General features: G+C 32.4%; 4 protein-coding genes across 4 annotated transcripts; 2 read left to right on the forward strand and 2 right to left on the reverse strand.

Annotated features, from left to right (window-relative positions):
- Positions 1–645: 645 nt before the first annotated feature.
- Positions 646–2,768, reverse strand: LOC105129557 (40S ribosomal protein S13-like). Its single transcript, XM_011031672.1, has 5 exons — positions 2,650–2,768; positions 2,485–2,557; positions 1,933–2,071; positions 1,337–1,523; positions 646–1,004 (listed from the first exon to the last, which is right to left on the reverse strand). Exons 1-5 carry the CDS (start codon positions 2,670–2,672, stop codon positions 971–973), a joined length of 456 nt encoding a protein of 151 aa, XP_011029974.1. The 5' UTR covers positions 2,673–2,768; the 3' UTR covers positions 646–970.
- Positions 2,769–10,791: 8,023 nt separating this feature from the next.
- On the forward strand, positions 10,792–14,842 carry LOC105129558 (probable LRR receptor-like serine/threonine-protein kinase At1g34110). Its single transcript, XM_011031673.1, has 4 exons — positions 10,792–11,429; positions 12,138–12,398; positions 12,516–13,382; positions 14,000–14,842. Exons 1-4 carry the CDS (start codon positions 11,006–11,008, stop codon positions 14,479–14,481), a joined length of 2,034 nt encoding a protein of 677 aa, XP_011029975.1. The 5' UTR covers positions 10,792–11,005; the 3' UTR covers positions 14,482–14,842.
- Positions 14,843–17,790: 2,948 nt separating this feature from the next.
- On the forward strand, positions 17,791–19,844 carry LOC105129560 (aldose 1-epimerase-like). The gene is made up of 5 exons (XM_011031675.1): positions 17,791–17,983; positions 18,092–18,141; positions 18,323–18,446; positions 18,564–18,659; positions 19,090–19,844. The coding sequence occupies exons 1-5, from the start codon at positions 17,809–17,811 to the stop codon at positions 19,707–19,709; spliced, it is 1,065 nt and encodes a 354-aa protein (XP_011029977.1). The 5' UTR covers positions 17,791–17,808; the 3' UTR covers positions 19,710–19,844.
- Positions 19,789–20,841, reverse strand: LOC105129559 (uncharacterized). The gene is made up of 2 exons (XM_011031674.1): positions 20,620–20,841; positions 19,789–20,510 (listed from the first exon to the last, which is right to left on the reverse strand). The coding sequence occupies exons 1-2, from the start codon at positions 20,674–20,676 to the stop codon at positions 19,911–19,913; spliced, it is 657 nt and encodes a 218-aa protein (XP_011029976.1). The 5' UTR covers positions 20,677–20,841; the 3' UTR covers positions 19,789–19,910.
- Positions 20,842–22,699: the final 1,858 nt, after the last annotated feature.

Consider the following 22,699-nt stretch of genomic DNA (forward strand, 5'->3'; position numbering starts at 1 on the left):
ATGCAGTATACATATAAGAAACCTTGGTGAAGCTGTTAGCATCAACGCCTCTTTAAATTTGTGAATATCGTAGCGTCCCTCACGTTTCTTACTAAAAACTCAGTCCCCTTCTGACAACCGCTACTGCTGTGGTCGCCGATCTGATTAATGCTAGTCATTTACAGATTTTCCCTGTTATATAGTTGTTTTGCCTTTCCAACATGATTGCTCTCAACGTTCAGACGTTCCACCCGCACAAAGCATGATCCAACGTCTTGGATGCCCCACCAGTGCCATCTCATTGAATTAGGCAGAGGTCAGGGTTATAGATATTTTTCAAAATACTTTTAGCTTAAAAAGATATTTCAAATGTGCAACAGCATACCTCATGTTAACATACACAACACGCAATCCCAATAACTGCCCAACATGAAGCTCTCCTACATATTTGTTTGGAAATACGGGCAAACTGTATTTTAAAAAAATTTAATTTTAATTTGATTAAAAATTAATTATTATTTTTTAATATTTTAAATTGTTTTAATACATTGATTTCAAAAATAAATAAAAATATCATAATACATTTCAGAATAAAAAACAACTCAAGCCATGTTACTAAAGGGACTCAAAATCTTGGAGTTGGCAAGATGTACCAATCTGTCACTATTACCAGCTTAAATTTGCAGCAGACTGGGTAGCAACGTCAAACTATGATTCATACATTGTTTCTGCAACCTACTTGACAAATATGAGAGGTCTAAAGTTCCAAATTTTATAGCTCAAAACAAACAGTATAGAAAAAAGTTAAAATGTAGTACAAAAGCTCAAGGCCAAACCAAAAATTTAAAGAAAAAATTGAAATCTCGCATCAACTACATCCTTTTTCCCAGTTAACATGATCTCCTAATGCTTATGAAACCATGCTAGAGTTCCACACGTGAAGAACAACTATGCATGATGTTCCAAAAATGTGCCGCATAACATAACTAGCCTAAGCCACCAGAGTGCTGGCAGTGCTTGATTCGCTGCAAGAAAGAATGCAGAGTTACTATGACGAATATAAAGTTGATAGGTATCCAACATTATTTGTGGCAAGAAAACCATAAACCATACAGATAAATCTTGGAATCTTGATTAAAGTTTGGTAAAAGTAGTGGGGATAGCAATTGCAATTAAAAATCTACAGTAAAACATGAGTGCTTTGGCTGTAATCTTTATTGGAAATATAGCATGAACCAGACATCAAATGATTTCTTCAAGGAATGAACAAACTACCATGCAAAAATACCAGGTAAAGCAATGACTAGTAATTTGCAAAATCTGGAGATACAAGTATTGACAAAGCAAGCAGGCTTACTATTTCCACACAGGAGCAAGCTTCTTTGTCTTCTTGTAGTAGCGAGCAAGCCTGTGAATCCTACTCTCAACAAGGATCAACCTGAACTTGGAATCCTTGTCCTTCCTGTTCCTTTCCAAATGTTTCCTGATGGCAACAGCCTTCTTGATGAGATGGTACAAATCCTCAGGAATTTCAGGGGCAAGACCTATCCATAGAAATACCAACAGAACAATCAAAACATACACTAAAATAGGTTCAGTTCGAGCTCCCCTCACTTGCCTAATTATAATTGACCTAACATTAATATATAGCCACAGCAACTAAAACAATGGATTCAGTCCCATTCCTTTGCCAAACAATGCAGCTACAACAGGTTCAGTTCGAGCTCCCCTCACTGGCCTAATTATAATTGACCTAACATTAATATATAGCCACAGCAACAAAAACAATGGATTCAGTCCCATTCCTTTGCCAAACAATGCACTCAATTCCACTGATCCCATTTGCTTACACTTCCCATCAACAATATGAATTTTATCAACTTTCAGAAAGCAACAACATTCTCTACACACAAATTAGCTACAAAATCCCAACAATAACAAAAAGATACATACCATGAGCCTTAAGGATGCGCAAGATCTGGTTTCCAGTAACGCTCCTGACCTGAGCAATACCATGAGAATCACGAAGAATGACACCAATCTGAGATGGAGTCAAACCCTTCTTCGCAAACTTGCAGATGCTATCCTCAACCTGAAACCATATCACACCAATAATTCCTCTCCTTCAAAACCCACTATGAAAATCCTAAGAATTTGAAATAACTGCCTTGTATAACCAAAACTAGTTAAGAATCCACCTACAAAATGAACTAAAACAGTACGAGTACCATATATTTGATTCGTTAAAGTAATAATTCCTTTGCTACGCGTAAACAATATAAAAATAAACAGCATGCTTATGATTAAAAACATATCCCTACAATGCGCTAAGAAATACAGCTACGACAGCTTAGATTAATCAGAAAATGTTTTTATAATACTTACGAACTACGAAACCAAGCAAAAACAAGTGACTTGAGAATAAAGCTTAAACCTTTAATCACCAAAACTGAATGATTCAATAAGAATAAAGAGAAAACAACAAATGAGGTTAAAGAAACTCACATCTTGTGCAGAAATTTTCAGCCAACTTGGTGGGGTTCTCTTGTAAGGCAAGGCTGAAGCTGAAATACCCTTACTGCAAGACAAGTCACATAAAGTTCAGTTTTTTACCAAGAAAAATCGTCCCTAAAGAGAGAACGAATGAGATTAGAGTGAATGAGAGATAACCCTCGACTGTGCATACGACCCATGGTGACGGTGATGAAGGTGGGGCTCTCTCTGTGTGTTTGTGTCTAGCTTCCTCTGCAACCAGCCGCAAAACCTAGAGCTTCCTTCTTGTTTGCATATTTAGGGTTTGCACTTTATACATAATTCGCAGATAAATGGGCCTTAGCAATGTCTTGATCGAAATTTAAAGTTTGGGCCGAAGCCTTTTTATGTGTCTTATACTTTTTGGGTTTGAGGTGAAATGAGTCTGGGCCCATGTATTTTGGGCTTAAAGGCTGGTTTAGGTCAAGTAGCAATCACATTTATACGCTGGAAATGATGATAAAGTGATGTTAAAACTTAGGATAGTGCTCTAATTGTTGTTATTTTTTTATTAATATGGGTGTTTGGGTGTTTGGACAGCTTATATATATCATGATTAATTTCATGAATTCTAAAATTAATAATGATGTAAATCTTCAATAATTATTATATGAGCAACTAAAAATTTAAATCTGAAACCATAAAAAAACAACAAGCATTTTAAGATTTTACCGTTTATTATGTTACTAATTGCTATTTTTATGAACCTTTGTGAGTGGTAGGGCCTGCTGCCTCATGCTAGTCCCCCATGAGTGTGGGCTCTAAAGTTTCTTTCTGGGGTTCAAGGTTTCTGCATGGCCGTGCCATTGGCATCAAAAACACAACTTTATCCTCCACTAGCTGCTCATCTTCCCAAACTCCTTTCCCCTTGGTAATTTGCTGGCCATCACGCCCCTTTACGCTCTCAACATCTCCTCTGGTCATGTTCTTCGTCTCAAAGGTAGATGCTCTTCATTTCGATGTTGACCCCGATGCATCCCTTGAAAGTCCCCAGCCCCACCCTTTCATTACCACATTTTGAAAGAATTCCACGCCTAGTTATAAAATTTGATTGTCTATCACACTGGATAACTCATCACCGTCATTAAATTTAGTTTGAGTTGGTTTCATTTTGGACCGATTATTTTTTATTGAAAGAACCGACTTACAGTTGGAGTTGATTATTAAAAAATTATTTTAATTTGATAGTTTAAATTATTACATTTTAAAATAGAATTTATATTATTTTTAATATACTCCTTAATTGAAAACTTTTAAAATTTAAAAATTATATATTCTTATAATATCCAGTACTTAATTTTTATTAAATAAATAAAAATAATAAAATTTAAATTCGTGATCATTTAGTTATTAAAACTTTAATATCATATTAAAAAATTATTTTAATCTAATAACTTAAATTATTAGTTAAAATTCAATATATAATTTATATTATTTTTTAATATTTACTATTATGTAACAATAAATAATAATAATAATAACAATAATAATAATATTAGAAGAAAAGATCTCCAAAACCTGATAAAAATTGCACCTTGGTATGAGATATATTTAGGATTGGGCTCTTCAATGTTCCTTGATCTATTTGTCTCTGTGCATTTTAATGTCACGAAAATTTATTCATTCCGGGCTGTTTCACTTGTTTATTTTTATTTCGAGACAGCACATATTGTTTTGTGAACATGACCTTTTCTTCTCGTTATTAGTAGCAAGACTACTGTTCTTTCAAGTAGAGACTCAAAACCTCAATCCATGTCACTTGATGTTTTTTTTTTCTTTAATCTTTACACCAACAAATAAAAAAGTTGATCTTCGTGGGTCAAAGTTAACTTGTAAATGCCACCTAATTATTATAAAACCTAAAAAGAAAAGTTATGCAAACCATGTTGTCGGATGAAAGTAACAGAGTGCCATTTTCGAAAAAAATAAGATGCCTAGTCTTCTGCAAATAGGTTGGAAAGTTCTGCAAAAAGTTACGGGGCAGATAACAAATTCCCAGAATACTCCATAGATAAATTTTGTGTATATTTTGTGTATATTTTTGGTTTTTTTTTAAATATTTTTATTTAAAAATGTATTAAAATAATATTTTTTATTTTTTAAAAAATATTTTTATATCAACACATCAAAATGATTTAAAAATATTTAAAAATATTAATTTAAAATAAAAAATAAAAAATTTAAATTTCTTCAAAAGTATTTTTAAAACTTAAAACTAAATATATTTTTGAACACACTCTAAGTTAGTGTCTGATATTATAGCATGTTATGATTTTACTGGTAAATGTAGCAGTTTTGATTAGTTTATCAAATATAAAGTGAAAGTTAAAAATAATTAAACCATGGATTACAACTAGATAGATTGTGCAACCCCATGGATTCCAAACTTAAAAAAATTATCACAAAGTGTTTGTCTTTGAAAGAGGAATTGAATCAATCAATTTTATCCTTATAGCTAGCTAGGTCATGAGAGAGATTGGCTATGGTGTAAAGAACAAGTGTATGATCAAATCCTAAAAAAATGCAGGATCACTGTACACGCATTTTGAACAAAGATTGGTCACATTCTAGAGTGTTTTCTTTCATATGTAAATAAACTAATTTAACAAATTAGCACATCATAAATAATATTTGAAAACATAACGCAGCATTTAGACTGAGTTGTTGGGAAAAACACAACCCATAAAAACTTCATCAGTCCTAGCAATATAATTGATGCGGTGGAACCACAACAAAAAATAACAAGTATAAAAAAAATAAAAAATAGAAGATTGAAATGAAGTTAAAACAAAAAAGATCTTAAAATTTTATTTTCATTTATGAAATCAACCTTGTAAAATATAAAAACTCATAGTCTTAAAATTAAAAGGAAAGAAAACTAAAAATCATAATAAAATCTAAAAAAATCAAAGAAAAAACAAAAATAAATTCAATAGAGTTTTCCAATGCTAATTTGAGTTCACTCCAATAATTTAATTAAAAATTATGACTTTTTTTAATTAGGTCCTTATTCATTTAAGGTTATATATATTATTCCCAACAATTAATGTAACCTCAAGATTAAAAATAAGAAAATTTGTAACAATGTAATTTAAAAAATTTGAAGTGATTAGTTATTTCAAAAAGCACATTCTTTATATTTTAAAAAAATCGGTGGGTCACTAAAAAGCCTCCACGTTCTCGCAACTATCGAAACTCATCCTTTTTTTGGCACAATGCTTGCAGAAACTCTGGTAGATGTGGTCCTGCTGATCACAAAATGTCATGCAGAAGAAGACTTGCGTGTTATCATTGTGATGTCAGGACGCCATTAATTCACAGGACACGAGCAAGGTAGGTAATCCATGACAAAAGAGGCACTAAACAGTAGTGGATCGATTATTGAATTGTAACCTTGCTGTGGTGCCATAGTTTCCACCAAGTAAAATGATGTAGTTGTGTCGCAAAAGCAAGTATGTGAGTGGTCTTTTCTGACCATATATGGTCCAACTTTCATCTGCAAAATCTTCTTTCCCCCCCCTATATCATGTGATTTTCTTTGGATTCTTCCTTTCCACTGGTTTTTTTACTTGTTTTTTACAGCATAAAGTTTGTGTCTGGCTTTCTATACATGGTTGTGAGATCGATCATGTGATCAGCTTCTTCACTTATTCGCGAGGGAGGCAGAATCTATTCCTTGAAGCATCTAGCATATGGAAAGCACCATTTTGCATCAGTGCTGGGAACCACTTTTTATGGGGGTTTTTTTATTTAATAGCACTGGCTAAATCTTACGAGTTGAGTTATTCTGAATAGCATAACTCATTGACTTGTGCTGTTTCTTCGATTATTTTTTGAACTTTGCTTTGGTCTCTACTATATAATTTTTGCGACAGGAAAAGAACAAGGTTTTGTCTTTTAGTTTTGTCTGAGACTCAAAGCTAGTGCACTGTTACAAGACCTATCGTCAATTCAGTGATCTGTTCACTTAGGGCTTGGTCGTGCATGGTTAGTGAAAATCCCAGTTTTTATCGCAGCAACGTTGTCTTTCGGAGTTTTTTCTTAAATTAAAAGCTCGAGTTAATCTGAATTAATCTACTTCGTCCATAACAATTAGCCCCTCGCCATGTTTTTATTGCTGAAACACCAGCTGATGATCTTCAAGTTATTACGTTCTTTTCACTTTCAAAAATACATTGATTCTTTTTACTTGGTTTTGTACCAAAGGCTGAAAAGCACAAGCTGTATATGTGACACTTCACACGTGAACAGGTAACGTGGAAGGCACATTAACCTTAACTATTTATAGCGTTATTCCATGGCATGAATGTGGATTGCTACGCAATCACAAACTGTTCTTCATAGTTTAACCTCGCAGGAAACTTCTAACTGGTTGCTTTCTCAACAAATTACAAAATCTACAGCCCAAAAAATGCTTGATCAAAACAGGGAAAGAAAACAAAGTTACAAAGCATCGAACAAAAAATGCAGCTCAAGAAATTGAGATATGCCTGAAGTGGGTCTAAGAAAAAGAAAAATAGCATTGAGACAGAGTTGGCAGTACTCCCACGTATATATGACAATTAGCAGACACGGTAATAATAAATTAATATTAATAAAAAAAACATAGTTATGATATCAAATCTGGATTTATAATTAATTAAGGCTATGGATCACAAGTTCAAGTAATGTTACATTATTTTGAAAAAGAAAAAACATAATTATGAGATCAGATCCGGATATATGAAAGCTAGGCTTGAGTCACAGGTGAATTCAAATTATATTTTTTTTAAATATAAATAATTATATTTTGCCTGGACATCAAGAAATTAAGATGTGCTTCCTACAGGCTTGTGCTTACAGGATTATGATTTTTTGAATTTAAACTGGTTGGCTCGGGAGGTTGAACTGCGTTGACTATTTCTAGACAGCAGGTAGTCTATTACCATGAGCCTGAACAGTACCGTAACTGACAACTCATAAATTACCACGTGGCACCATTACTTTTATATCCCCCTCTTCAGTTAAAGATAGATAGATTTACTTAAACCAACTTGAGTAGTTTAGTTCAGCTATTTAGATTATAGATTAGAAATTGTTAGTGTAAGTTTTATAAATTTTTGAGTTATTAAAATTTTATATAGTTATTAATTTTAAAATTTATAAAATTAGTTAGAATATATATAAGTTAGCCTGAATATTTATATTAATAAAAAAAATAAATTTATTTTTTAATTATTACAAGTTTTGAACTCCTTTAAAATTACTGGAATTAATTATGGAGTTAAGTTTTATATAACTTTACCTACATATCCATGTTTTTTTTTTTTTAAAAAAAAAAAGATGTCTTGACTGTCACAATCAGGAGGTTGCATGCCAACTTAGGCTTGGAAGCATCTCATAATTTTGCTCATCCATTAACTTTCAAATTTCGAATCTAATTAGCATCAAATATGGCACGATTACACGTCTGATCATAGTTATTATTAAAATATCTCTCTAGCTTCCACTTCAAAAATATTTTCTATAAACAGTATTATTAAACTGATATAGTACACTTTGATAATTTAAAACCTAGCCGAGCTAGATTTAAATTTGTTAGTACAGCAATGCTGTGATTTCATTAAAAAAATTGATTTTTTAAAATTGATTTTATTTTATATTTCTAGATTGTTTTAATGTTTTAATGTTAAAAATAATTTTTTAGATATATATCATTTTAATATATTTTTAAATAACATTAATTAAATTAAACAAAAGTTATTAATATCATATTTAATTAACTTGAGATTATTATTTTAATCAAAATCTTATTGTAAAAAAGTATATTAAAACAAAATTATTTATTTTTTACGAGTCCATGACTCAAGCTTTGAGTCAAAGTTTGGATTAGATAGTTTTAAATAAAAGAGTTGTGTAACATGGATACAATGTTTTATGTCAAAGAAAAGAAAACTTAGGAATTTATATTATTTAGATTGAAAAACAAAATCCTACAAGATTCTAAGAGTAAAATCAAATCGTTATATCTTGTTCTATATTTATTAATTACCTCTTGGAGTTATTAGATTAGGTTAAGCTTGAAAATCCTAGCCTCGATTCCATCGGTTTTGTTATTCACCACCATCACATATCTCATTTCGTGGCTCTAAATTATTTTTCTCCCTCGAATTACAGGCGAGGGTATATCATGATGTTGTTCAATCAATATCATGTATCTTCTCCTTTCCTTAATTTTTTATCTTAAAATATATCATACAGGGGAATATCTATGCCATGATTAAACAGTATATCATTACATGTGCCTTTTTTTCCCCTGTAAGGGTATAGGTTTTATAATTAATTTTGACAATAAAGTTTGATAAACAAGACTAATAAGTTTGGAATTTAAAAATATAATATTGAGAGATGTAATTTAACTCACTAGATTTAATTTTTTAAAAAAATATTATTATTAATTCAAGTATTACAAACTTTAAGTACACTAAAAATTTAAATAATTATTAATTCTAAAAATTTAAATAATTATTAATTTTATGATTCATTGAATTAATTCAAATATATATAAATTAATTCAAATAGTATGTTAATAATAATAATAGTAAAATATAAATTTAAAATATTATTTTTTTAAAGTTGTGTTCATTAAAATCTGTCTGATTATAAAAATTAAAATAATTGTATAAAATAAAATCATATATATATATATATATATATATATATGAACAGATTTTAAAATAAATTTTCTGTCTTTTCAAAATATAAGATATAAAAAGATATGTCAAGTCTGTCTCCAGCATCTCATTCTTTCCGAGACAACGACCAATGAGTAATTATTACTCGGCTACTATTTCTTCATATTTCATTAATTAGGAGACATATTGTCTTTGTGAAGATTAACTGATTACGAACATTTTCACATGCATGCTAATCATTTCCATTATTTTTCTTCTTTCATGCGTGTTAATCACTCTCAATAATTATGTTATTACTGTTTGCACTTAATTTTGCAATTCGATCGTCAAGTGCCTCTTGGTAATCTCACCATATATGCTTCTTTCCAGAAGAATTGAAAATGGATAAAAGATGACTAAGTCTGTATTTGATATTAAAGTTAATGATATTTTTTAAAATAGTTTTTTATTTGAAAATATATTAAAATAAATATATATATTTTTGCAGATTTTATTTTTATTTTCAAAATCAATATATCAAAACACCCGATAAACAACCTTTTCTTCTCCTTGGATTGCTACTCTGCCTTGAGTTCAAGAAAAAAATTGAGTAAATATCCAAACCAGGCAATACGTTATTCTAACACAAGGTTAAATCAATTTTTTAATCAATATTATTAAATCCATTTGACCTATAACCTATCTCATACTAACTACAGGTCAAGAGGGTGAATTCAAAACATGGTATTTCAATTTTAAAAAAAAAATTATTAATTTAATTTTAAAAATATTGAAAACAAATCTCATTCGAGTTTTAACAAAATTAAGTGAACCGTAAATTAAACCATAAAATTAATCAAATTTATTTAGTTCACCTCCTATTCGGTTTAATATAGAATGAGAGGTTAGTAGACTAGATTATTCTATCGCGTCAACTAAAATAAATTTAATTTATATTTATAAACATTCTCTCTAAAACACAAATTCAATTGAAATATTCAAATAAAAACAAATGGAAAATCAGCAACTGTGACACACAACTCTAGCTCTAGATCTAAAGAGTTAAAAGATGAAACATCATGATATTGTTTTGTTTTTTTATGTGAATTGTATTTTTTATTTCATAAGACTATGTTTATATTTTTCAAAGAAAACTTACTGTCTATTACTCTCTTCCTAACCATGCCAATTTCTCCATGACCAGCAGAGAAGGAAGTAAGAGAAGTCAATGTTCGCTTTTGTGTTAAAAAAATAGTTTTTTAAAATATTTTTTTTTTATTTTAAATTTTTTTTTTATTTTTTGATATTTTGATATAAAAATATTATTTTAACATATTTTTAAATAATAATACTTTTAAAAATAATAATAATCAAAATTTCGAACACACCGAATGAGACAGCTGTTGCCAATCTCCAATACAATCTCTCGCTCCAAACGAACGAGAATGCAACTGAGCCTCCGTAAGACACCATACTCATTCAAGAAATCCAACTAACCAACGGTCAGAAATCAAAATCACATTTAAGATTTCCTCTTTTTCGAGTCTTCCCATACAGGACACCCTTCCAATGAGCATGGATATATACCCCCGTCACCTTTGTCTCTTCCTCGCCACGCCCGAGACACTGAAACAGAACAACATAAATGCCAAAGAGAATTTGTGTACGTCAGAAAGAAAAGAGAGAGAGGGGTCACTTTTGCTTTTCTGCAGTGTAAAAACAAGCACAAACAGTCAAAATAAAGAAACAGAAGAAAGTGAGGTTTGAGAACCAGACCATTGGTCCAAAACCCTTGTTAAAGAGGGTCATCCTCTAACATATTGAGCTAAAAAAACCAAGAAATGGGTTTTGCTGTTTTTCTCCTAGCTTTCTTTCTTTTCCTGTCACGAACACAATGGGTTCTTGCAAATATTGAGATTAGAGCACTCATGGATATGAAAGATGCTCTAGACCCGGAAGCCAGGTACCTGAGTTCATGGAACATTAATGGTAGCCCATGTGATGGTTCATTTGAAGGTGTTGCCTGCAATGAGAAAGGTCAAGTGGCTAATATTTCATTGCAAGGAAAAGGGCTTAACGGGAAGGTGTCCCCTGCTGTTGCTGGGTTAAAGTATTTGACTGGTTTGTACTTGCATTACAACTCTTTGTATGGAGAGATACCAAGAGAAATAGCTAACCTGACCGCGCTGAGTGATTTGTACTTGAATGTGAATAATCTGTCCGGGGAGATACCTCCTGAGATTGGAAACATGGCCAATTTGCAAGGTTGGTATGCTTATTTTTGAGGAAAAATTTGAGCTTTATCATGTATGCAGCTAGTTTGATTTTCTTTAAAAAGCCTTATTTGAAAAATTTTGAAAGTTATTTTCTATGGTCTGTTCCTAATTGTCATTATCTCCTTACAATGATCTGTTTCATTACTATCTGTCTCTTTCTATGATATGGATTTTCTTTGCCTTAAACTGAAAATAGGTAGTTCATAAGACTTTTAAGGTGTTTCAAGAAACATTAAAAAAAAAAAGAAGAAGAAGAAAGATTGATACACAATAACGCCTCTTAGTTTTTCCTCATACAGCTATCCTTGTCACAATCCTATGTGAAACGCTCTTTTTTTTTTTGGAAATCAAAACCCTGCGAACTTAGGATTCAAATGTGCGTGTACAAATTTTTAAATTTCTGATTTAGAGATTATTTACTTGAAAAGTTCCATTTTTTATTTCCCTTTTTCTATTACTTCCAAAACTGGAACTCCCTTACATTAATGCTTTTCTGCAAGTTCACTCATGTGGGTTCCTGAACAGTTTGAACATATTCCTTGATTATGTGCTGGATTCAGCAGCTATGCTTTAACAAGTTTCTCTTATCAGAGAATCAAAACTTGCTGATCGTTTTTATACTGTCTTGTATTGGATAATGATCTTTTGTCTTATCAATTGTGTTGTGCTTATCCATGCTTTTGTGTTGTCTTTGTAGTTTTGCAGCTTTGTTATAACCAGTTCACTGGAAGTATACCTTCTGAGCTGGGGTCCCTGGAGAGGCTTAGTGTTCTTGCTTTGCAGTCAAATCATCTCACCGGAGCAATCCCTGCGAGTTTAGGGGATTTGGGGATGTTAATGAGGCTAGATTTGAGCTACAATCACTTATTTGGTTCAGTTCCAACAAAAGTAGCAGATGCTCCTCTGCTTGAATTTCTAGATATCCGAAATAATTCACTCTCTGGCAATGTACCTCTAGGTATTGGTTTTTATCAATCGGATTGTGCCTTTTCTTTTCTTTTCTGTTTTTTGACTAGTTTGATTTGTTGGAAATGACCTAATCTGATTTAATGTTGTGTTTAACTGTTTGATGCAGCTCTTAAGAGATTGGATGATGGATTCTTGTATGAAAACAACTTGGGATTATGTGGAGCTGGGTTTATGTCTCTGAAAGCTTGCAATGCATCTGGTCTTATGCCAAGCAGACCTGAACCCTATGGAACAAAAGTAAATGGCCTGCCAAGAGAGATCCCAGAAACAGCAAATTTGCAGTTGCGTTGCAACCAAAGTCAGTGTTCGAACCAGTCCAAGGCCCATCACGCATCAGCTGCTGTTGTTACATTTGTTGTGACTATTTTACTGGCAGCCATAGGAATTCTGACATTTATTCAGTATCGCCGTCGGAAACAGAAGCTTGCTAGCCCATATGAAATTTCTGATAGCCGCCTGAGTACTGACCAGGCAAAGGGGGTATACAGGAAGAATGGCTCTCCTCTAATCAGTCTTGAGTATCCTAATGGATGGGACCCTTTGGCTGATGGCAGGAATTTAAGCGGGAATGCACAGGATGTCTTCCAGAGCTTCAGGTTCAACTTGGAAGAGGTGGAGACAGCCACACAGTACTTTTCCAAGGTGAATTTGTTAGGTAAGATTAACTTTTCTGCAACCTACAGAGGAATTTTAAGAGATGGATCCACGGTTGCCATTAAAAGCATTAGTAAAAGCAGCTGCAAGTCGGAGGAAGCTGAGTTCTTGAAGGGGTTGAATACTTTGACATCACTGAGGCATGAGAATTTAGTGAGGTTGAGAGGATTCTGCTGTTCAAGGGGCCGAGGGGAGTGCTTTCTCATTTATGATTTTGTTCCCAATGGTAATTTGCTGAGATATCTTGATGTGAAGGATGGGGATGGCCATGTGCTTGAATGGTCCACCAGGGTTTCAATTGTGAGGGGTATTGCCAGAGGTCAGTTTTCCCATGTGATTATCTGTGACTCAATATTTCTGAATCTTTTTCTGTCACTTTTGAAGGTTTGAAGTTTCAAACGTTTGAGAAGAAAGGATTATTAAACTATTCTAGGCTGGTTATGAAGGATAATCAAAATGTCTTATGAAGATTCTAGGAAGAACAGATCAAAGATATGCTATATTTCATTTTACTTCAGTTTCTAATCCCTTCTGGTCCCTTGCGCTTTGCCAGTGCATTTTGTAGTCAAAATTAATGACTTAGTATTGGAGGTATTTATCTGCACATGATATTTTTGCTCATTGTGCGGGCGGCCACCCTCAGGGACCGGGAAACCCACTAGAAGAAATTATTTACTTTATCTTCTGTCTGAAGGTAATGCCAAGCTAGGACAGATTAGGTCGGATGAGAGCCAATGAGCGTTCTGTCTCCATGAGCTAAGAAGGCTTGAATATTGTCCAGAAACTGTATAATTCTCTCGCTATAGGTGCTATAACAGATTTTACAGAATAGAAAACAAATCAAATGGTGCTGGATTCTGTTTATGATATTTAAAGTTCATATTGGATTTTTTTATGGAGATTTTATTTTGATTCTGTTTTTCATTACATGAACAGGTATAGCATATTTGCATGGGTACAGCGCAAACAAACCTTCTCTGATCCACCAAAATATTACTGCTGAAAAGGTCCTCATTGACCAGCGATGTAATCCGTTGCTCGCGGATTCTGGCTTTCAGAACCTTCTTACGGATGACATCGTGTTCTCAGCACTCAAGACCAGTGCCGCCATGGGGTACCTAGCTCCTGAGTACACTACCACAGGCCGGTTCACAGACAAAAGTGACGTGTATGCATTTGGAGTAATCGTTTTCCAAGTTCTCTCAGGGAAGCAAAAAGTGAGTAACTTGGTGCGTCTTGGAGCAGATGCTTGCAGATTCCAAGATTATATTGACCCCAATCTCCATGGCCGATTCTTTGAATACGAAGCAGCTAAGCTTGCAAGAATTGCTTGGCTTTGCACTCTGGAGTCTCCTATGGAAAGACCATCTATGGAAGCAGTTGTTCATGAACTAGGTAGCTGCAGTAGCTGTCTCTAGTTTCCATGAGTGTTTTCTTTTACCATTGCCTGGGGAAGTTTTCAAATAGGAAATTGCAAGCTGAAAAATGGCAGTGGCATTAACCACTCACTGAACTTTTGTTCATTGTTTTACTGCTATATCCTCTTGCTGAGGACTAGCTAGCTTTGTCGCAAGTGTGTCATGGGATGGTGAGTTTCTTGTAGACCAGAGATGGAAACCTCAATGAGGTCTTAAACGTAAATATATTGTTGTCAATTCCATCCCAATTCTATAAATTTCATCAATTAGGTCCCAAGTGTTTTCTACATTTCTCAATAGATATTTTTGTCCATTTTGTAATATGCATATTTTATTCACGAAGATGATGTTTATTGCAAGAAAAGGTGATGGATATCAGTATTTTCATTCCAATGAGCATATTTAATGTGCTAAAATGGATTCAATTTGAAGAAAATTTGACAAAAATATTAATAGAAAGACAAGATTGTGAACGATTTAAAATTTTTGTAATAAATATAGATTTAGAACTCAATTTAGAATGAATATATAAATTAAATTAAATTAAAAAAAAACTTGAATGGTATGGTGTTTTTACTATTATAGTTAAGTAAAACAATGTGGTTGTAATAATATTTTTCTTCTTTTCTAGTCCATTTCTTTCGGACTTGCTTTTTCTATGGTATTAAGAAAATATCCTTACATTACATTTTATATTTAATTTTGCGTACACACACTTGTTTTTTAATTTGTACATTGAGTGCCTTTACAAAGATTTTAGCCAATATAATTTTTTTTCCTTTTTGGTCCCTTCAGTTCAAAACTTTTTTATTTAATATATCAGTTTTTAAATTTGATAGAAAAGAGATAGAATGTTATAAAAAGAAAAACAATGAAGGAGAGAAAAAGAGAATGATTCTACGTTAAGATTTCATTAACAAAAAAAATATATTAAATTTGGTTTTAATGTGTTCTTCATGAGAAGTTGAATGCCATTAGAGTGTTTTTAGCTTCCATTTTGTTGGGAAAAGTGAATTGGGGTTAAAAGATTTTTATCTAGTTTCATTATATTTTTCAATTAATTTAAGATGTTTTGAGTTGAGAAATTAGTTTATTAAAATTATAAGAGTATTTATTATATTTTTTAAGGTGAAATTAAGTTAAAGATACTTTTTTGAATCTAAAAAATCCTTACACACATAATCCCTCTAATTTTAAATTAAAATCATATGATTAAATAAAAAAAATTAAAAACAAAATTATTAAATCCAATTTGGCCCATTCCGAGTAATATATTTAACAAGTAAACTTAATTGACCCGAGTAGATCTAAGACATTATGGTTTTAGGACATGTTTGGGAGTGTGGTAGATATTGCTTTTTCAATGGTTTTTATTTCGAAATGCATCAATATAATGTTTATTTATTTTTTATATTAGCACATTAAAACAATTCAAAAACATATAAAAAATTAAATTAAAGCTTAAAAAAATAAAATTAAAAGCATGGTTAGATCACAATCCTAAACGAAGCCTTGGTATACATAAAAGGGACTAGAATGATGTTGCCTTGAATTTCTTTCTTAATTAAATCTGGATTTTGATCGGGTTATGTTTTGATTAGTTAGGTCAATCAAATCATATCGGCCAGCTCTTACTCAATTTAATTTGAATCTCAAGCCAGACAAAGGCTTAGTCAAGTTTTTCTATGTTAACTTATGGAGTGAGCCTTGGTTTGGGGACAACTTTTAAAAAATCTTTCATGACAATACGCGGCGTTGGGGATGTATTATTTTTAAATTATTTTTTAATAAATTGGCTTCAAGATTATCATAATACTAATTTTTTAATTAAAACTTTTTATATATATAATTATGAAAAAAAAATTATGGTAAAAATGTCAAAAAAAAAAATAGAATGCATTAATAAGATAAAATGATTTCAATTAGAGAAATATTTTTTATATATATTTGTTTTAATTAACTGATTTTTATTAAATGAAGAACAAACAAAAATTATATATTTTGATAGAAAAAACAAATTATTTTCTCTCAATGAAATTTAACTTGTTACTCTTCTCACAGCTTGGCTAAGGTAAAATTTTATGCTTATCGAAAGCTTTGCAAACGGGAAGACGGAAATTTCTTTCTCTGCACATATGAATAGATGACAGCAAGCTATCTTCAAAAGATTAGATTGTGCCTTGTACACAGCTAATCATCATTACACACTCTGTGGTTTGCAATATATATATATAATTTGAAGGCTACATGAGAGAAAATAAAATATTTTAATCATTTAATTTTTAAATAGTATTAATAATACCTTCACAATTGTTTTTTGCATTTAATTTTTTTATCCGGTTTGCAATATAACACAAATTTAAACTAAAAAAAATCAAAATAAATTTGTATTTCTAACTTTTTTGTTGTTTGCTAACAACATAATACTAATAGTGAGTTAAAAAATCAAAATCAAAATATTATATATAAAAAAGGGTGTAAATAAAAAATAAATTTGAAATTGATAAGTGATTTCAAATATATTTACATACACACACAAATTTGTATTATCCTCATTGACTTGATTTCTAACTATTTAGTAATGATCTATAGCTAATTTCCTCCAACATTTTAATCAACTTATTATAACAATAAAAACTGTGCAATGCTTCATTAATTACTTGTGTCAAGCAATCTTACAAATGCCAATATCAACGCTTTTTGTTCATTCCAATGGAATGATTCTAATCATTTTGAAGTGTTGAACTAATTCATAATTTAAATTAAATCCAAGTTGTAAGTTTTACAACTTGATTTAAAATTTAACTCAAATCAAATTAAAATAAAATATTTAGGAGTTGACCTATAATCGATTAAAATCAAAATTCACCTTTTAATTTATTTTTTTGTAATAATATATTTTTAATTTTAAAAAAATATCAAAATATGTTATCTAACTTAATCCAAATAATAACCTATAAAATAGTCGTGTCTCACTGATCTTGTATAAAGTTAAAAAAAAATATTTTTTTTTATTATGTGTAAATAATGCATCTTGAGTAACTTCACCATAGAAATAAATTTGAGTTTTCTTGTATAAATAACTATAAAAATAAATTTGAGAATCTTTGAAGTAAATCTTAAACCGAAAAATCTGAAAGAATTATCTTCAAAATCTAAACCGAAAAATTTGAAAAGATTTATCTTCGAAATTTAATTCTAACCACACCTATCCTCGTCATCTACATCCTTATATCCCTATATGTGTATGTGTGTATATATATATGTATACACCCACACACTTACTCAGATGTAATTCTTTCTTTCTTCTAACAGTGATTTACAACAATGGCTAATATTTTTTTATTCTCTTGCTTTGTTTACCTTATTTTGTTCTTTGCTAATGACGTTGAAGCTGTGAACGAAGATATTGGAATTTATGAATTGAAAATGGGAGATTTCTCTGTTAAATTGACTAATTATGGTGCCACGGTGATCTCAGTCATTCTTCCAGATAAAAATGGTTTGATTTTTTTATTTCATATTTGTTATATATATTATGATTAAATATTAAATATTATGATAGTGATATTGACAATAATATAAATTTTGCCTGATTTTACTTTTTCAGGAAAATTAGATGATATTGTTCTTGGATTTGATTCAGTTGATGATTACAAGGTAAAACTCATTAATTTATTTACTTTGCTAGGTCTTTTAGGTTTTTTATTCAATTATGCCATTGCTGTTTTTTCTCTATATTTATTATTGATTTCATATTGCAACCAAAGAAATATTATTTCATTATATATATATTGGATTTTTCATTTTATTATGATTGAATATCTACATTATATTGCAGAATGATACCACCTACTTTGGAGCTATAGTTGGACGTGTTGCTAATAGAATTGGAAGAGCTCAATTTACTTTGGATGGAACTGATTATAAGTTGGTCCCTAATGATGGAAGGAACATGCTACATGGTGCATACATATATATGCTAATTCATTGTTTAATTCCAAATTTTTTTTAGAATTGTTTATAATATAATCACTTTAGAGAGATACATTTGCTAATTCATTGTTTAATATATTTTTCAGGTGGCCTAAAAGGTTTTAGTGAAGTTATATGGGGTGTAGGTAGCCATGATGATAACCACGTAACGTTCACCTACAACAGCTTCGATGGAGAGGAAGGTAATGTTTCTTAATCAAATGCAATTTGTTTAAAGAAGTAAATTGTTGGGAAATTGGATGAGTAAATTAAATTACAGCTACGACAGCTTAATTTTCACAAGAACTAGTGTTTGGAGAGTGTACGTGAGAAAGTACATTGTTTCTTACATAGATACTGAACTCGGCTCAGGATCTCACTTGATCCAAGGCTCGAGTCGTGTGTTTTTCGGTCAATCCATAGTTAACGGTGCCCTGTAGAGTCATTCCAGCTTAACAAGGTTAACTTTCAAAACTTTTTCAAAGAAAACCTTCCTAATCAGTCTCCAGCCGGATCGGCTGCTATGTGCATATATAGCAAGAATGCAATCTCATATGCCTTGTGCTATTACTTTGTATCTGTTCTTAATTATGTAATACTTGCATTGATTGATTGGTTGTGGATTTTGAGTAGGTTTTCCTGGAGATGTTGCTGTGTCTGTGACATACATGCTAGTTAAAACAAACAAGCTAGCAGTGAAAATGCGGGCTATGCCTCTGAACAAGCGTACCCCTGTGAACTTGGCTCTGCATGCTTACTGGAATCTTGGTGGACACAGCAGTGGTGACATCTTGTCTCATACAATCCAACTTTTAGCATCCGAAATCACTCCAGTCGATGAAGAACTCATTCCGACCGGAGAGATTGTCGCCGTTAAAGATACACCTTATGATTTCCACAAACCCCGTGAGATTGGTAGCATGTTCACTCAACTGCCTGATGGATATGACATCAACTATGTTCTAGACAACGTTAATTCTGGACACCTCAAGAAGGTTGCTGTGGTGCAAGAAGGTGTTTCTGGGAGGAAGTTGGAGCTGTGGACTAATCAGCCTGGAGTGCAGTTTTATACAAGTAACATGTTGGATAATGTTAAGGGAAAAGGTGGATTTGTTTATGCTAAGTATGCTGGTATTTGCTTAGAGACTCAAGGATTTCCTGATGCGGTCAATCACCCTCGTTTCCCTTCCCAGATTGTTAATCCTGGGGATATTTATGAGAACATCATGATCTATAGGTTTACAGCACATTAGAGATTTTTAGGTAATTCTGCTAGGCTCACTAGTTTTGGTCATGTTCTAGTCCATCTTTCTTTCGAACATTCAGTCCCTGTTGAGTTATGTTTTCCATTCTCAAAATTTGAGTAATTGAGCATTACAGTTCAATAACTTGGTACGTATTTACATCTTGATGATTCTCTAGATTAGAACTAATTGGAGCACTAAAAGAGAAAATTAAGCTTCAATCTGCTTTCCTTGTGGAAACCTGACCCTGAAAACATGCTCTTCACCTGTACATTCATCTACCTTAACAACCCAATGACTCCTCTTTCCATAACCACAGCCATCAGCAATCTTGGCACTGGCAGAAATTCTGGTCACTAGCAATCCTCCTCCAATAGGCAACAACTGTGTTTTCGACCCACCAGACCGCCATGATCCCTTGCTAAAAGCATTATACCCCACAACAACAGCTCCATTTCTTTTCTTTCTAGCTTGTACTGATCCAAGAATAGCTTCATGGTTCTCAAGGTTGCAATCAATAAGCACAAAATCTGCCTCACTGTAGGGGGTTAATAGTAGACTTTGAGCTTCTCCAATAACAAACTCAACATGACAGGCATCATAGCCCAGGATCTTCTGAGACAATTGTAATTCTTGATGTCCAGGAAGGATGCAAACCACACGCCCACCAGTTTGATAAGCAGCAGCTACCAAGGCTAATGAAGTGGTGGCAGCAGCATTGGCACATGCTACAACCATTAGCTGTGCATTGTTACCAGCCGCTAATGCCGAAATGAATTCAGCTACATCTGGCTCGTTTACTCTTTGGCCCTGCATCAGATCAATTCAGAATCCCAGTTAGAAAATATTGCCATAAATACTTCTACAGATAACGAACTGAAACTACAATGACAAGTTCAAAAAATGTTATTGGACTTACCATTCTCAAAGTTTTGAGGTAGGCATTAGTAGCATTCTCAGCAGACCAGTAACCCATGTTATCTTTCTTTCTTCTTCTTCTTCTTCTTCTTCTTCTTGTGATTAAAGCTTTGGATATGACTAGAGGATTAGGGTTTCTAAAGCTGAACTCTGTTGAGTTGATGATGTCTTGGTCAAGAGAGATGGACCTATATATATAGTGCAATCAAAGCAGGATGGTAAAGGGACTGTCAATCCAAGTGGCTAGGTTAAAAATGCTATGACAACGAAAAGGCGCATCAACTAAGATAAGGTTCAATAATTTTTCGAGGCACAAAATTATGGGCATCTTTTCACTGGTCCCAGACTTGTAGCAATCAAAATCACCACATTGCCATGACCCATAATTGTGCAACTTACAAGCTTGCCTGTAATGTGATTATCAAACTTCCTACTGATAAAAAAAGACTATGAGGGAGCTTCCTGGCACCCGCTTTAGATAGTATTTTAGGGCTATAATTCTGAGATAGTTGTAACATTTTTAATGAGATCTGGCATGAGATTCCCTAGCTCATCAATTAATTACAAGGATTAATTCATTGATTAGCTGTTCTGTCCTCTAATGTAGTGAACAATAATTAGAGATTTGCGGCAATGAACTAGGTATTGTTGAGATTTTTTAGAGACAAATCCAACAAGACACCCATGTTAGTACCTGGAAGCAAGCCAGCGACAAGCTTGCAGATGAATTATCAGAATGGAACAAAAACAACGTATACAGTTTGTTGATAGTCCTCTTGTGTACGGATTGTCTAGGGACTAGAGTTTATAAGTTAATGGGAATCTAATCAGATAAATATTATATGGCTCTTGGAGGTGTTGGATGGCTCAAGCAAAGTGTGTTTTTTATTTGTGGAGTCTTGAAAATATTCAAACTTATCACCGTGATTCAAAGATAAAGCTCTTGAATTTAGTTTTATTAAAGGCTCAACCTAGTATTCTGCTGACCCGGAATTTAATTCTTGGCTGAATTTAATGTAAAATTAAGTGGTATTTAATTTAATTAATTCATAATTTGATTGACATGATCAAAATCAAAAGAAAATTCAGTTTGTTTTATTTTAAAATTAAAATAACATCATTTAAATGGCATTAAAATGATGAATCAACCTCTAAAAGGAATAGATTCTCATAAATCTCATAAATCTCCTAATTCTGCATGAATCAACCTATTTTTTACCGGGTGAGAAGAGTGGTTGCTCCATTAAAAATAAAACAATAAAAAATATTAACCCAACAAACAGGATTGAGAGCCGACAACAAGACTGTCAAAACAATGTAGAAAAAAAGGACACATATGGCCCCCTAACTTTTACCCAATTCTTGATTGAGCCTCCCATCAAAGGATTTTTCCAATTGAGTCCTCATTTAATCATACGTTACCTAATTAACTCCTTCCATCCCATTATATATAATCCTAAATTTAGCTTGGATTTCAATGATTGCGCAGCATCAACTAGATGGGGGACCCAATTGGGAAGTTTATTTGTCGGACAACTCAAATGAGATCGAAAGAATAGTTAGGAAGCATATTTATCCTTTCCTCGTCAAGAAATAGTTGAAGAAATATCTTATGTTCTTCCTGATTTGAGAAGGATCGAACGCATCACTCTTAGGCGAAACATATTTTGAATCTTGAGGACCTATAAAGTCTAATCGTGGCAACCTTTGTCTCATAACAGTAGCAGCAGTCACCTTCACAGACACAATCCGAACCCCAATTATCTTGATTTTCCACAGCGAAGAGGTCTTCAATGGCTGGCTATGAACATGGACACTACAGCAAAACTGGTCAGCTACATCGCAAGAGGTCCAGTTTTTGTCCCCAAAAGGCTAAACAAACATCCAGATCCAAATCAAGGTGCTCCCTTCCAAGAAACACAGATAACAAATCAATCCCCATTTATTTATTTTTTGTCTTCTGGTCCCTCATGCACTGTAAGAGGTCCTCTCTGTCTGATTCTCCAAGGCAGATGCTGCAACTTATTCTTTGAAATATTTTCTAAGCTATTAATTAATTTATTTTTTGGCTTGGGTGCAAT

This window comes from Populus euphratica, unplaced genomic scaffold, assembly GCF_000495115.2.
Source record: "Populus euphratica unplaced genomic scaffold, PopEup_1.0 scaffold16.1, whole genome shotgun sequence".
NCBI lineage: Eukaryota > Viridiplantae > Streptophyta > Magnoliopsida > Malpighiales > Salicaceae > Populus > Populus euphratica.